This window comes from Oncorhynchus masou, chromosome 17 (genome assembly GCF_036934945.1).
Source record: "Oncorhynchus masou masou isolate Uvic2021 chromosome 17, UVic_Omas_1.1, whole genome shotgun sequence".
NCBI lineage: Eukaryota > Metazoa > Chordata > Actinopteri > Salmoniformes > Salmonidae > Oncorhynchus > Oncorhynchus masou.
The window spans coordinates 39,249,503-39,266,296 of NC_088228.1; the positions used below are offsets into that span (position 1 = coordinate 39,249,503).

At 42.0% G+C, this 16,794-nt stretch overlaps 1 protein-coding gene across 1 annotated transcript in view; it reads right to left on the reverse strand.

Moving 5' to 3' along the window:
- Positions 1-16,794, reverse strand: part of LOC135558221 (kin of IRRE-like protein 1) — a 132,072-nt gene that overhangs the window by 22,898 nt on the left and 92,380 nt on the right. The window contains exons 3-6 of the mRNA XM_064991949.1: positions 14,760-14,909; positions 12,959-13,116; positions 7,485-7,635; positions 7,256-7,361 (exon numbers count right to left, since the gene is read on the reverse strand). Of these exons, the coding sequence (XP_064848021.1) occupies positions 7,256-7,361; positions 7,485-7,635; positions 12,959-13,116; positions 14,760-14,909 (565 nt within the window). The remainder of the gene's footprint in view (positions 1-7,255; positions 7,362-7,484; positions 7,636-12,958; positions 13,117-14,759; positions 14,910-16,794) is intronic.

The window sequence follows — 16,794 nt, forward strand, 5'->3', positions numbered from 1 at the left end:
GAACTTGTTATCAGTATAAAAGACACCTGTCCACAACCTCAAACAGTCACACTCTAAACTCCACTATGGCAAAGACCAAAGAGCTGTCAAAAGACACCAGAAACAAAATTGTAGACCTGCACCAGGCTGGGAAGACTGAATCTGCAATAGGTAAGCAGCTTGGTTTGAAGAAATCAACTGTGGGAGCAATTATTAGGAAATGGAAGACATACAAGACCACTGATAATCTCCCTTGATCTGGGGGGATTATCTCCACGCAAGATCTCACCCCGTGGAGTAAAAATGATCACAAGAACGGTGAGCAAAAATCCCAGAACCACACGGGGGGACCTAGTGAATGACCTGCAGAGAGCTGGGACCAAAGTAACAAAGCCTTCCATCATGAACACACTGCGCCGCCAGGGACTCAAATCCTGCAGTGCCAGACGTGTCCCCTTGCTTAAGCCAGTACATGTCCAGGCCCATCTGAAGTTTGCTAGAGAGCATTTGGATGATCCAGAAGAAGATTGGGAGAATGTCATATGGTCAGATGAAACCAAAATATAACTTTTGGGTAAAGACTCAACTCGTCGTGTTTGGAGGACAAAGAATGCTGAGTTGCATCCAAAGAACACCATACCTACTGTGAAGCATGGGGGTGGAAATATCATGCTTTGGGGCGGTTTTTCTGCAAAGGGACCAGGATGACTGATCCGTGTAAAGGAAAGAATGAATGGGGCCATGTATCGTGAGATTTTGAGTGAAAACCTCCTTCCATCAGCAAGGGCATTGAAAATGAAACATGGCTGGGTCTTTCAGCATGACAATGATCCCAAACACACCGCCCGGGCAACAAAGGAGTGGCTTTGTAAGAAGCATTTCAAGGTCCTGGAGTGGCCTAGCCAGTCTCCAGATCTCAACCCCATAGAAAATCTTTGGAGGGAGTTGAAAGTCTGTGTTGCCCAGCAACAGCCCCAAAACATCACTGCTCTAGAGGAGATCTGCATGGAGGAATGGGCCAAAATACCAGCAACAGTGTGTGGAAACCTTGTGAAGACTTACAGAAAACGTTTGACCTCTGTCATTGCCAACAAAGGGTATATAACAAAGTATTGAGATAAACTTTTGTTATTGACCAAATACTTATTTTCCACCATAACTTGCAACTAAATTCATTAAAAATCCTACAATGTGATTTTCTGGATTTTATTATTCTCATTTTTTCTGTCATAGTTGAAGTGTACCTATGATGAGAATTACAGGCCTCTCTCATATTTTTAAGTGAGAGAACTTGCACAATTGGTGGCTGACTAAATACTTTTTTGCCCCATTATAATTGTATGAAATTGATTAAAATCATAATAAATTAATGATGGGTGTAGTTTTAGTCAGTAAAACAACATATCTGTACAAATATGTCTCTACAGTATCTTAAACACAGACTATCTGAGCAAAATTCGGTGCCGACCTTGGCTGGGGGCCACTGAGAGTACTTCCCAGTGATTCTCACGGACTCCCCTAATCTTTGTGGGCTGGGTAGCAGGACAGTGTGTGCGTAGGATACCTAATGTTTGTGTGTGAAAGTATGTGCATAAGAAGCCAGTATAAAATTAATGGTTTTGTACAACAGACCAGCGCTCTCGTGAATAAACCTTATTGACTATTTTAGCTGGGCCTCCGTCTGCTTCATTTCAATCAGTAACTTACATATCACGATTAGCAGACTGAGTAGTTTAATTGAATTGGTTTATGAACATCGAGAACATAATTCTCATGACACTACCCATTGTGGGCAATTAGCAGAACAATAGACTCTTGCCAAGGAGGGTAGGGGGAGAATTGTATCGTCAATGTCTCAAGCCAAAACGTCTTGATGGCCTTCAACAGTTCATCTTTGCTTGTACTGTAGGATTGAATGTTTTCAGTTGAAGCCAAACAAGTTCGATCGGGTTTAAAGTTCGGCAGACATACAATAATATTTTTAGATATACTGTCGGCCTACCGTCTGTGTTGTAGGTATTTTATTTATTTATTTTTTATTAACCTTTATTTTACCACATAAAGGTCTACTTACTCTGCTGGTGTCTTGACCCAGTTCATGCCCTCATTTGCAATGCAAACCCGGGCAGCAGTGTGTTTTGGTCCGACCCTTTTCCGGCTTACAGACAGTTTTCATCAAGCCAGCTTCTTTCTATGGTGCTACCCGTTCCAGGGTTAGGACTGTAAACACCAGAGGACTTGGAAATGAGTCAGAGCTGAGAGGTTTCAATGTATTTTCTTAAAAAAATGTATATAGCCTATCAATGTGTAGGCTTACTAATGTAATAAAATCGAACATTGTGTACTAAAAACACAAATGTGTTTTTTCAGAGCATAGAACCATGCCAACAACCATCCGTGGACAAAGGGCTGGACCAAAAAATATATATAGTTGAAGTCGGAAGTTTACATACAGGTTATGTTGGAGTCATTAAAACTCGTTTTTCAACCACTCCACAAATTTATTGTAAACAAACTATAGTTTTGGCAAGTCGGTTAGGACATCTACTTTGTGCATGACACAAGTCATTTTTCAATTGCTTACAGACATATTATTTCACTTATAATTCACTGAAATCAGCCAAAACCTCAGAAAACAAATTGGAGACCTCCACAAGTCTGGTTGATCCTTGAGAGCAATTTCCAAACGCCTGAAAGTACCATGTTCATCTGTATAAACAACAGTACACAAGTATATACACTATGGGACCACGCAGCCGTCATACCGCTCAGGAAGGAGACGCCTTCTGTTTCCAAGAGATGAACGTACTTTGGTGTGAAAAGTGCAAATCAATTCCAGAACAACAGCAAAGGACCTTGTGAAGATGCTGGAGGAAACAGGCATAAAAGTATCTATTTCCACAGTAAAACGAGTCCTAGATCGACATAACCTGAAAGGCCGCTCAGCAAGGAAGAAGCCACTGCTCCAAAACCGCCATAAAAAAGCCAGACTACGGTTTGCAACTGCACATGGGGACAAAGATCGTACTTTTTGGATAAAATTCCTCTGGTCTGATGAAACAAAAATAGAACTGTTTGGCCATCATGAGCATCGTTATGTTTGGAGGAAAGGGGGGGGGGGGGGCTTGCAAGCCGAAGAACACCATCCCAACTGTGAAGCACTGGGGTGACAGCATCATGTTGTGGAGGTGCTTTGCTGCAGGGGGAACTGGTGCACTTCACAAAATAGATGGCTTCATGAGGTAGGACAATTCTGTTGATATATTGAAGCAACACTCCAGACATCAGTTTGGTCACAAATGGGTCATCCAAATGGACAAATACCTCAAATGTACAATGACCCCAAGCATATAGTTGTGGCAAAATAGCTTAAGGACAACAACGTCAAGGTATTGGAGTGGCCATCACAAAGCCCTGACCTCAATCGCATTGAACATTTTTGGTCAGAACTGGAAAAGCGTGTGTGAGCAAGGAGGCCTACAAACCGAACTCAGTTACACCAGCTCTGTCTGGAAGAATGGGCCAAAATTCACCCAACATATTTTGGGAAGCTTGTGGAAGGCTACCCGAAGCTTTTGACCCAATTAAACAATTTAAAGGCAGTGCTACCAAATACTAATTGAGTGTATGTAAACTTCTGACCCACTGGGAATGTGATGAAAGAAATAAAAGCTCTCTACTATTATTCTGACATTTCACATTCTTAAAATAGGGTGGTGATCCTAACTGACCTAAGACAGGTCATTTTACTATGATTAAATGTTAGGAATTGTGAAAAACTGAGTTTAATGTATTTGGCTAAGGTGTATGTAAATTTCCGACTTCAACTGGTTCAACACAAGGCTGCATTACATTGGCCGTGATTGGGAGTCCCATAGGGTGGCGCACAATTGGCTCAGTGTCATCTGTGTTTTGCCGGCGTAGGCCATCATTGTAAATAAGAATTTGTTCTTAACTGACTTGCCTCGTTAAATAAAGGTATACATAAATAAAGGTATAAAGATATATATATATATATACATATATAGTCTTACAGAGCCTTTCCATAAGTCCACTCAAGTTTCTTCAACGGTCTTCTGACTGTGATTAGAGCGATGTTGTACTGTGATGCCAGCATATTCCTGACTGCATTTGCCGATCGCCCATCATCTTCAACCATAAGTGAGTCGATGGCTTGAATCTCGCTGGGAATTGAATGTAAAAATGTAAAAATGATATCAAATAATATAAACAAGTTATTTAAGGTGCAACCGGTCAGCACCTTAGGAGTACATTTCAGTTGGCTTTTCATAGCCGAGCATTCATTGGCCAAGACAGCAAGTGTGCGAGAGAGAGAGAATATCAAAACACACACAGTAGCGCCTGTTAATGAGTTCTGAGAGCCGATCCAATGATTCATTTAGTAGCCCGGCTACTGTAGGTGTGAAAATGTGTATGGAGAGGGGTAACTTCCTTCACCAGTTCTCTCACCATTTTGTACAATTGTGTGATTAGCCTACCAGTTGGTGTAACTAATGTTAATTCTCTTGAGAGGAATTTTGCTCTTCACTATCACATTAATAAAAACTTTCAAAAGCATTCATGAATTAAATCTCTTTAGCCGACATGTTGTGGTTCATCTGATGAAGGATTGACTCGACCTATAAGCCCAGGACGATAGTAAAATGGGCAATAAGACACACTACAAGAAAGGGAATTCATATATTTAACCGTAGAAAATGGTTGCAGGTCGGAGGGCCATCTAATAAGTGCGGATCGGAGGGCCATCAAGCGAAACAGACCAATGAAGCACGGTGGGAGTATCTATCTCTCTGAGGACTGGGTAGGGTAGGGGGCCCACGCCCTCCGCTTCTCCCTTTCCTCGAAGCAGGGTTCTGGGCCGGGAGGTTGGCTTCGGCTCTCGCTCGAGCTCGGTTCCCCGCACCTCCATGTCGCATGGGTTGCGCCCGACCAGTTCCATCCCCCCTTTCAAAGTTAGGCACAGCCGCATGGCGCACCCCCTTTCCCCGTTAGGCACGGCCGCGTCCGAAGGGGATCAGGTGTTGCTGGTGAACCGGGTCTTCCCGCCTCCGTCTCAAACATTAAGGTGCACATGGGCCTATTTATATAATGAATATTAATTCGGGGGACAGAAATGATTAAATATTAAAGCATTAGACCTCTCACTAAAGGCGTCAGTCATACAAAAGTTATACTTAAATCCAAACTGGTTCTCTAGCAAATTAATAAGAATGTCTTACCCCATGTTCAAGAATGGTCTTTTCCCCTTTATTCAGATTACAACCGCTTACTTTCGGGAATTTGAAAATGAAATCATCTAGAAAATATAGTTGGTTGCAAATTCAGGTTAATCCACCAGAAAAGAATAATACAAATAATACAACAAAATAATACAACAAATGGTTAAACTCAAATATACTAATTTTTTTGATTAAATGTTTAAATGATATCATAAATAGGACCAGTGGAGTTATGTCACGCATGCATCTAACACAGATATATGGAAATGTCTATGCGTGTAACAAAGGGATGGTTAAAAACTTCTTAGGGCTGCAATCCCGTTAACGGGATGATATGACAACAGCCAGTGAAAGTGCAGGGCGCCAAATTCAAAACAACAGAAATCTCATAATTAAAATTCCTCAAACATACATGTATTTTATACCGTTTTAAAGGTAATCTTGTTGTTAATCCCACCACAGTGTTCGATTTCAAATAGGCTTTACAGAAAAAGCACCACAAATGATTATGTTAGGTCACCACCAACTCACAGACAAATTCAGCCATTTTTCCAGCCAAAGAGAGGAGTCACAAAAAGCACAAATAGAGAAAAATTAATGATCTTCATCAGATGACACTCATAGGACTTCATGTTACACAATACATGTATGTTTTGTTTGATAAAGTTCATATTTATATAACAAAAACTCAGTATACATTGGCGCGTTACGTTTACTAGTTCCAAAAACATCCGGTGATATTGCAGAGAGCCACATCATTTTACAGAAACACTCCTTATAAATGTCGATAAATACAATTGTTAGACATAGAAATATAGATATACCTCTCCTTAATGCAACCGCTGTGTCAGATTTCAAAAAAACTTTACGGAAAAAGCATACCATGCAATAATCTGAGATGGCACTCAGAAAAATAAAAAAAATTATCCACCATGTTGGAGTCAACAGAAATCAGAAACCACATTATAAATATTCCCTTACCTTTGACGATCTTCATCAGAATGCACTCCCAGGAATCCTAGTTCCACAATAAATGCTTGATTTGTTCGATAATGTCCATTATTTATGTCCAAGTAGCTACTTTTGTTAACGCGTTACGTACACAAATCCAAACGCTCGTGCGGGTCCATCCGAACGTCGGATGAAAACTTCAAATAGTTATATTACCGGTCGAAGAAACTTATCAGACTAAGTATAGAATCAATCTTTGGGATCATAAATCTTCAAAAAAGTTCCAACCGGAGAATTCCTATGTCTATAGCCATGGAACGCAGGTCGCTAACATGTGAAATGCGCGTGCTCTCTGCCAGACCACTGATTCAAAGACTCCCATCCGGCTCCACAACACAGTAGAAGCAACTTTATCCATATCCCACTGTGTATTCAATAGGGGCTGGGTTGAAAATCGACCAATCTCAGATTTTCCACTTCCTGTTTGGAATTCTTCTCAGGTTTTTGCCTGCCATAAGAGTTCTGTTATACTCGAAGACATCATTCAAACAGTTTTAGAAACTTCAGAATGTTTTCTATCCACTATTAATAATAATATGCATATATAGAGCAACTGGGCCTAAGAAGCAGGCCGTTGACTCTGGGCACCTTTCATCCAAGCTACTCGATACTGCCCCTGCAGCCATAAGAAGTTAATGTGATCTGACTGGTTACCATGACCTAAATCTTGGAATAAAGTAGGCTAATGAAGGCAACTAATTGTAGCTTACTGAAAGTCCCAAAGTCATACAATTGTTATAATAGGATTTGAAGCAATAGCCTACCCGCGTGTTGTCAACTATTTCAGCACCGTTTCGCGCTGCCCTGAGACAAACATGGAGACTGGTCTTGGTAAATCGATCAGATTTTTATTTTCACTGAATCTCCATTTGGGTATTGGTTAGACTACAATTAGGGTGTGGAAATGTTAGGATTATTTTGCTCTTAGTACTGTAGCCTACTCCCGACCGGTCACGTTGTACAGTGCCATATTTGGCAGTAGGGGTGGAAGTGGCCACACACACACACATCAGACTACTACTGACCGGATACCCATGATGGGAGGGTTGGCGGTGGCCTGGCAGGTGAAGATGACTCTCTCTCCCTCCAGGACAGACCGAGGCTCCATGGATAGGTTCACCTTGGGGGGGTCTGCAGGATGGAGGGAGGGTGGGGGAGCGGGAAGGAGGGAGTTGGAGAAAGAGAGAAAGATTCAATTATCTTGAAACACATTAACACATACACACAGACATACACACATACAAACACACTTACGGTGCACGTTGAGGGTGACGGTGGTGCGTTTTCCCATTGGGACAGCCTTGTTGCTGGCCACACAGGTGAAGTTGTGTCCCGTGTCTTTGTCCTCTGGGATGATGGGCAGGAAGCTCCTTGTCGTCACCCTCTTTCTGTCTGGGAGAACCTCCTGGGGTGGGGGTTTCGAGGAGGGGAGAGAGAGAGAGGAGGGACAGGGGGCGTGGTCGATGAAGTAGAGAGAGAAAGAGTGAGAGAGAGGGTGAGAGAGAGTCAAAACATGAACATTTTACATTTGGCTAGAATAAGGACATTATCTCAACACAGAAAAATGTCCTCATGTGCGCTACTTATATCCTCCCAATAGAATCCACATTTTTTAACGATGACAGCTTCCATCCTAGAGGGGGAAATCAATCATTTCCAGGCAAAGGGACATGTACTAGTCTGGTGACCTAAATGCCAGAACTGAACAAGAACCTGATACTCTCAGCACACAGGGGAACAAACACCTAGGTGACAGTATACCCTCCCAAATATGCCCCCCTAGAAACAACTATGACAAAAAAAACTACAGAATGGGTCACACCTCCTGCATCTCTGTCGTATGCTGCGTCTGTACATAGTAATTGGTAGGCTTCGAGGAGACTCCTATGGTAGGTACACCTACAGCTCATCCCTTGGCAGTAGTATTGTAGATCACTTTATCACTGATCTCAACCCCGAGTGGCTCAGTATTCTAAGGCACTCCATCTCAGTGCTAGAGGCGTCACTACAGACCCTGGTTTGATTCCAGGCTGCATCACAACCGTCCGTGATTGGGAGTCCCATAGGGCGGCGCACAATTGGCCGGGGTATGGCCATCATTGTAAATAACAATTTGATCTTAACTGTCTTGCCTAGTTAAATAAAGGTTATGTATAAATAATGTATAAAATAAACCAACCCAGAGTCTCTCAGAGCGTTCACAGTCAGCCCACGAATACCCCTATCAGATCATAGCAAAATCTGTCCACCTGAACAGAGCAATACTCATAAGGCATCAAAGCCAAAGGAACTGCACAATACTAAGAAATGCTATAGATAGAAGGAAAGTAGTGTAGAAACCTACCAAAATACAGAAAGGCAACAACAAATTCAATCCCTTTTAGACAATCCCCCCCTAAACAGTATATTTGACCTTTCAGCTTCCCTATCAAATGAAAACATGTCAAGCAGACAACTTAAGAAAATTAAAAACAATGACAAATGGTTTGATGAAGAATGAAAAAAACAAAGAAAGAAATTGAGAAACCTATCCAATCAAAAACATAGACACCCAGAGAACCTGAGTCTACACCTTCACTATGGTGAATAACTAAAACAATACGGAAATACAATATGGAAAAAGAAGGAATAGCACATCAGAAATCAGCTCAATATAACTGAAGAATCAATAGAATCTAACCATTTCTGGGAGAATTGTAACACACAAAACAACAACACGAAGAGTTAATCTATCCAAAATAGAGATGTATGGATAAACCACTTCTCCAATCTGGTTGGCTCTATAACAAAGAACAAACAGCACAAACATATACATGATAAATAAAAATGTTAGAATCCACTGTTAAAGATGACCAGAACCCACTGGATTATCTAAATTACATGGAATGAACTACAGGACAAAATACAAAAGCTCCACCCAAAAAGGCCTGTTTTGTTGATGGTATCCTAAATTAATTGATAAAATATGAAGACCACAAATTCCAATTGGCTATACTTAAACTCTTTAACACCATCCTTAGCTCTGGCATCTTCCCCAATATTTGGAACCAAGGACTGATCACCCCAATCAACAAGAGTGGAGACTTTTTTGTACCCCAATTGTACCCCAATGACTACCCTGGGATATGCGTCAAAAGCAACCTTGGGAACATCCTCTGCATTATCATTAACAGCAGACTCGCACATTTCCTCAGTAAAACAATGTACTGAGCAAATGTCAAATTGTATTTTTATCAAATTACCTTATGACAGACCACGTATTCACCCTGTATACCCTAATTGATAAACAAACAAACCAAACCAAAACAAAGGCAAAGTTTTCTCATGATTTGTTGATTTCAACAAAGGTTTTGACTCAATTTGGCATAAGGATCTGCTATACAAATTGATGGAAAGCGGTGTAGGGGGAAGAACATACAACATTATAAAATCCATGTACACAAACAACAAGTGTGTGGTTAAAATGAGCAAAAAAACACACACATTTCTTTCCACCGGGCTGTGGGGTGAGACCTGGATGCATCTTAAGCCCCACCCTCTTCAACATATATATCAACAAATTAGCGGGGGCACTAGAATAGTCTGCAGCACCCGGCCTCACCCTACTAGAATCTTACTTCAAATCTCTTCTGTTTGCTGATGATCTGGTGCTTCTGTCCCCAACCAAGGACGGCCTACAGCAGCACCTAAATCTTCTGCACAGATTCTGTCAGATCTGGGCCCTGACAGTAAATCACAGTAAGACAAAAATAATGGTGTTCCAAAAAGGGTCCAGTTGCCAGGACCAGAAATACAAATTCCATCTCGATGCCATTGCCCTAGAGCACATAAGAAACTAAGACTGCTGAACAATTAATCAAATGGCCACCCGGACTATTTGCATTGACACGCATAGTCACTTTACCCCTACCTACATATACAAATTACCTCGACTGACCTGTACCCCGCGCAATGACTCGGTACCGGTACCCCCTGTATATAGCCTCATTACTGTTATTTTATTGTGTTACTTTTAAGGTCTACACCTGCTGTATTCGGCGCAAATTTGAATTAAAACTATACACATCTTGGCCTAAACATCAGTGCCACAGGCAGCTTCCACAAAGCTGTGAAAGATCTGAGACAAGGCAAGAAGGGCCTTCTATGCCATCAAACGAACATAAAATTTGACAAACCAATTAGGATCTGGCAAAAAAATACTTGAATCAGTTATAGAACCCATTGCCCTTTATGGTTGTGAGGTCTGGGTTCTGCTCACCGCTCATTAAATGGGACAACACGAAATTGAGACTCTGCATGCAGAATTCTGCAATAACATCCTCCATGTACAACGTAAAACAACAAATAATGCATGCAGAGCAGAATTAGGCCGACACCCACTAATTAGACCGACACCCACCAGAAAATAGCTGTTAAATTCTACAACCACATAAAAGGAAGTGATTCCCAAACCTTCCATTACAAAGCCATCACCTACAGAGAGATGAACCTGTAGTTGATGGTCCTGGGGCTCTGTTCACAAACAACACACAGACCACACAGAGCTCCAGGACAACAACACAATTAGACCCAACCAAATCATGAGAAAACAAAAAGACACATTGGAAAGAATTCACAAAGAAACTGAGCAACCTGGAATGCTATTTGGCCCTAAACAGAGAATACACTATGGCAGAATACCTAACCACTGTGACAGACCAAAAATTAAAGAAAGATATATGTGTTCAGTGAGTATTGCCTTGCTATTGAGAAAGGCCGCCGTAGGCAGACCTGGCTCTCAAAGGAAGACAGGCTATGTGCACACTGCCCACAAAATGAGGAGGAAACTGAGCTGCGCTTCCTAACCTCCTTCCAAATGTGTGACCATAGAGACACATATTACACAGACCCACAAAGAATTCGAAAACAAATCCAATTTTGATGAACTCCCATATCTATTGGGTGAAATATTGCTGTGCAAACACAGCAGCAGGATGTGTGACCTGTTGCCACAAGAAAAGGGCAACCACTGAAGAACAAACAGACTCGTATTAAACATCTCCAGTCCAAAAGTAAATCTAGAATCGGCTTCCTATTTTGCAACAAAGCCTCCTTCAGTCATGCTGCCAAACATACCCTCGTAAAACTGACTATCCTACCGATCCTCGACTTCGGCGATATCATTTACAAAATAGCCTCCAACACTATACTCTGCAAACTGTATGAAGTCTATCGCAGTGCCATTAGTTTTGTCACCAAAGCCCCATATACAACCCACCACTGCGACCTGTATGCTCTCGTCGGCTGGCCCTCACTACATATTAGTCGCCAGACCCACTGGCTCCAGGTCATCTACAGGTCCATGCTAGGTAAAGCTCCGCCATATCTCAGCTCACTGGTCACTATAGCAACACCCACCCGTAGCACGCGCTCCAGCAGGTATATCCCACTGTTCAACCCTAAAGCCAACACCTCCTTCAGGCCGCCTTTATCTCCCACACTAACTTTAAGCCTCAGCTATCTGAGCAGTTTACACGATTGCTGCAACTGTATACAGCCCATTTGTAAATAGCCCATCCAATCTACCTACTTCATCCCCATATTGTTTTTATTTACTTTTTTGCTCTTTTGCACACCAGTATTTCTACTTGCACATCATCATCTGCACATCTATCACTCCACTGTTAATTTGCTAAATTGTAATTACTTCACTACTGTGGTATATTTATTGCCTTACCTCCTCATGCCATTTGCACACACTGTATATAGACTTTTTTTATTGTGTTATTGACTGTACGTTTGTTTATTCCATGTGTAACTCTGTGTTGTTGGTTGTGTCGCACTGCTTTGCTTTATCTTGGCCAGGTCGCAGTTGTAAATGAGAACTTGTTCTTAACTTGTCTACCTGGTTAAATAAAGGTGAAATATAAAAATACATTTAAAAAATTGTTAATAGAACCCATATCTATGTTTATTTATTTTCTCTTTTGTACTTGAACTATTTGCACATCATTACAATACTGTATATGGACATAATATGACATTTGAAATGTCTTTATTCTTTTGGAACTTTTGTTAGTGTAATGTCTAATTTAAATTTGTATTGTTTATGTCACTTTTGTTTATTATCTACTTCACTTGCTTTGGCAATGTTAGCATATGTTTCCCATGCCAATAAAGCCCTTAAATTGAAATTGAATTGGGAAGGGGAGAGAGAGAAAGAGAGTGTAAAGGCAGACGAAGAGGAGGTGTAGCAGGGATCGGACCAAAATGCAGCGCGGTAAGTGTCCATATTGTTTATTATAAAACATAAACTAAACACTAAGAACTACAAAACAATAAATGTGACCATGAACGAAAACCAAACTGAAACAGTCCCGTGTGGTGACAGACACGGAAACAAACACCCACAACCCAACAGTGAAACCCAGGCTACCTAAGTGTGATTCTCAATCAGAAACAACTAATGACACCTGCCTCGGATTGAGAACCATACTAGGCCGAACCAGAAACCTAAACATCGAAACGCAAAACATAGACTGCCCACCGCAACTCACGCCCTGAACATACTAAATAAAGACAAAACAAAGGAAATAAAGGTCAGAACGAGAGAGAGAGAGAGAAACAAAAACAAAAATGTAAAAAGAAAGAAAGAGGAGGACAGGGTGGAGCCAACTACAGGTGTATTTAGTGATACAATATGGCAACATGCATCGGTGTACATGCCGCTGTGTCTATATGTAACTCACGGTGGTGCTGAAGGCTCCCTCCAGGGCCACCCCGTCCCGTTTCCACTCGATGATGCCCAGTGGCTTGGCCCCGCGGGACACACAGCTCAGGTTATAGGAGACGTTGGCTCTCAGCAGGATCTCTGGAAAGCCCTCGATCACTGGGTCATCGGGAGGGACTGTAGGACAACACATGCAGTGTACAAGACAAACACACTGCATATGCACACTGCACTGGACACACACACTCTTTATACCAGAGTATGTGAGCGGAGTTGAGCAGTCGTAAATTCAAATCCTTTCCAACCGCTTCGCTAAAAACCGTTCCGCGCTCAAAGAAAAAAGAAACTGCTGCTCCAAATTCGCTCCATTCATTCAAATCAGCATTGAACCAACACCCATCTATTGTTGTGACTACCTGGACCTACCATGTTGTTTTGAAGTACTGAAACCAAACCATATGGTTTGAATCAACATGAAAAGGTCAATGTAAGAATAGCACATCATTTCAAATTGGCTACATGTCATATTAAACGGCATATAAACACTCTAAATAGGTCAGGAGCCAGACAGGGAGATAAAATGAATTATTTAGGCTATATTATTTCAATTATTTCAAGGCTATAGCCTACAAAGAAATAGATAGCATTTGTGAGTGTGACACACTAGGCTGGTAGGGAGTCAGGGACATGAAGTGCTCAGCATGTAAACAACATTTTGTTGTATTAAATCATTCTAGTCTATAAATTGCTCATATAGGCTGTGACTTACTTCAAATGAAAAAAAATGTAAATGCCTTATTTGGCTTTGTCTACAGTGCCTTTGAATTCATTTTTAGAAACACCAGTTTGTCCAGTCTGTGGCTTCAGGCTCATTCGATGGTGCCTGGAGAGCCAACCAGCAGCAGAGAACATCCTCTCCACACTTGCAGAGCCACTGGGGATGCTAAACATCCTTTTGGCCACTCTTGCCAGGCTGGGCAGAGATGCAGAGTTGTTTTTTTATTTTTCTATAGGTAGGCCTAATGGTTTTTAAGAAAAATAACCCAATCAAAAGGAATGCTTGAAAGTTGCAATATGCCAGTCCTATTGGGCCAAAATCTATTATGGCCTATTGAATAGATAATATAACAAAAATGAATGAACACTTTAAGAGATCAGATTTTTAGTTTATAAATACTTTGCTACAATTACACTTAATTAGCCACCCACCTCGTTGCTTTCTTTTAGCATGTGCACATAACAAGTAGGTTACACCATCATGCTTTTGGGATACGTGTCTTATCAGATTCCACAATGATTCTTTAGTTGAGGACATTACATCACAGCCCTCCTTCTCTGGCTCTTGGTCCTCATCTTATCAGATTCCACAATGATTCTTTAGTTGAGGACATTACACCACAGCCCTCCCTCTCTGGCTCTTGGTCCTCATCTTATCAGATTCCACAATGAATCTTTAGTTGTGGACATTACACCACAGCCCTCCCTCTCTTGCTCTTGGTCCTCATCTTTGTAAGTCACCTTGATTTTGCACTTGTGTTTTATATCAGTTTCTTTATGAAAATATTTAGCAAACTCCATAACAGTAGCTAAAGAAAGTAGACTAGAAATGCATGCTGGGCCGGGCATACCCTGAGCCCGTGAAGTGAGGGCTACTGGAGCGAAATTGGAGCGGGCGAGAAGGATGACTTGTCCAATATCGCTCTATGCTCCAGTCAAATTGGATAAGCTCCACTCCAGCTCCGATCACGTACTCTGCTGAACACACACAGTCACACACTGCACTGGACACACACATTCCTGACAGACAGATAGATACTCACTGAGGACGGTGAGTTTAGCTCTCCGGGAGCGTAGGGCAGCCTCTGTGGCCTGGCACTCATACAGGGAGTCATCGGTCAGCTCTGCTGCAGAGATCTCCAGGTTATACTGGCCCACGTCTATCACCCGCAGCACACGGTACCTGGGCCAGGCTGAGCAAGAGAGAGAGTCAGACACATCCCAGCAAACATGTCCACAATGGCATGATGTGAGCCCAATGCGGGCTAAAATATTGGCCTCACATAGGCTTCCCACATTGGGCGAACATGCCTTTGCTCATCGGCTCTACATTGAACCCCAAGGCATTTGCCCAGTGTGGCCCAGTGTGGGAAGCCCATATCTGGTGACGGCAGCCCTCACTTTGCCTGAAAAAGCCCATCTTTTTACAACAAACATGCTCACATTGGCACAATGTAGGCCCAATGCGGACTAAAATATTGGCCCCACGTAGGATGCCCAAATTGGGCCGATGAGTTCCACATTGGCCCCAAGGCAGATGGCCTCAAGAGCAGCCCTCACTTTGCATGAAATAAGCCCATCCTTTTAGATTGACCGCAAGTTACATTGTATCAGAGAGACAACAAAGTTGTTACTATCATATACAGTTGAAGTAGGAAGTTTACATACAACATGAGCCAAGTACATTTAAACTCAGTTTTTCACAATTCCAAACATTTAATCCTAGTAAAAATTCTCTGTTTTAGGCCAGTTAGGATCACCACTTTATTTTAAGAATGTGAAATGTCAGAATAATAGTAGAGAGAATGATTTATTTCAGCTTTTATTTCTTTCATCACATTTCCAGTGGGTCAGAAGTTTACATACACTCACTTAGTATTTGGTAGCATTGCCTTTAAATTGTTTAACTTTGGTAAAACGTTTTTGGGTAGCCTTCCACAAGCGTCCCACAATAAGTTGGGTGAATTTTGGCCCATTCCTCCTGACAGAACTGGTGTAACGGAATCAGGTTTGTAGGCCTCCTTGCTCGCACACGCCTTTTCGGTTCTGCCCTCAAATGTTCTATAGGATTGAGGGCTTTGTGATGGCCACTCCAATACCTTAACTTTGTTGTCCTTAAGCCATTTTGCCACAACTTTGGAAGTTTTAACTTTCTTTTGGAAGCTTTAACTTCCTGACTGATGTCCGGGCTCTGGCTGAGCCACTCAAGGACATTCAGAGACTTGTCCCGAAGCCAGTTCTGCGTTGTCTTGGCTGTATGCTTAGGGTTGTTGTCCTGTTGGAAGGTGAACCTTTGTCCTAGTCTGAGGTCCTGAGTGCTCTGGAGCAGGTTTTCATAAAGAATCTCTCTGTACTTTGCTCTCTGTACTTTGCTCTGTTCATCCTTGGTTTCCTCCAGACGTGACACTTGGCACAAAGAGTTCAATCTTTGTTTCATCAGAACAGAGCATCTTGTTTCTCTTGGTCTGAGAGTCTTTAGGGACTCTTTTGGCAAACTTCATATGGCTTTTACTGAGGAGTAGCTTCTGTCTTTCCACTCTATCATAAAGGCCTGATTGGTGGAGTGTTGCAGAGATGGTTGTCCTTCTGGAAGGTTCTCCCATCTCCACAGAGTAACTCTAGAGCTGTCAGAGTAACCATGGGGTTCTTGGTCACCTCCCTGACCAAGGCCCTTGTCCCCCGATGCCTCAGTTTGGCCGGGCAGCTCTAGAAATAGTCTTGGTGGGTCCAAACTTCTTCCATTTAAGAATGATGGAGGCCACTGTGTTTTTGGGGACCTTCAATGCTGCAGAAATGTTTTGGTACCCTTCCCCAGATCTGTGCCTCGACACAATCCTGTCTCGGAGCTCTACAGATAATTCCTTCGACCTCATGGCTTGGTTTTTGCTCTGACATGCACTGTCAACTGTGGGAACTTATATTGACAGGTGTGTGCCTTTCCAAATCATGTCCAATTTAATTGAATTTACCACAGGTGGACTCCAATCAAGTTGTAGAAACATCTCAAGGATGATCAATGGAAACAGGATGCACCTGAGCTCAATTTCTAGTCTCATAGCAAAGGGTCTGAAGATGTAT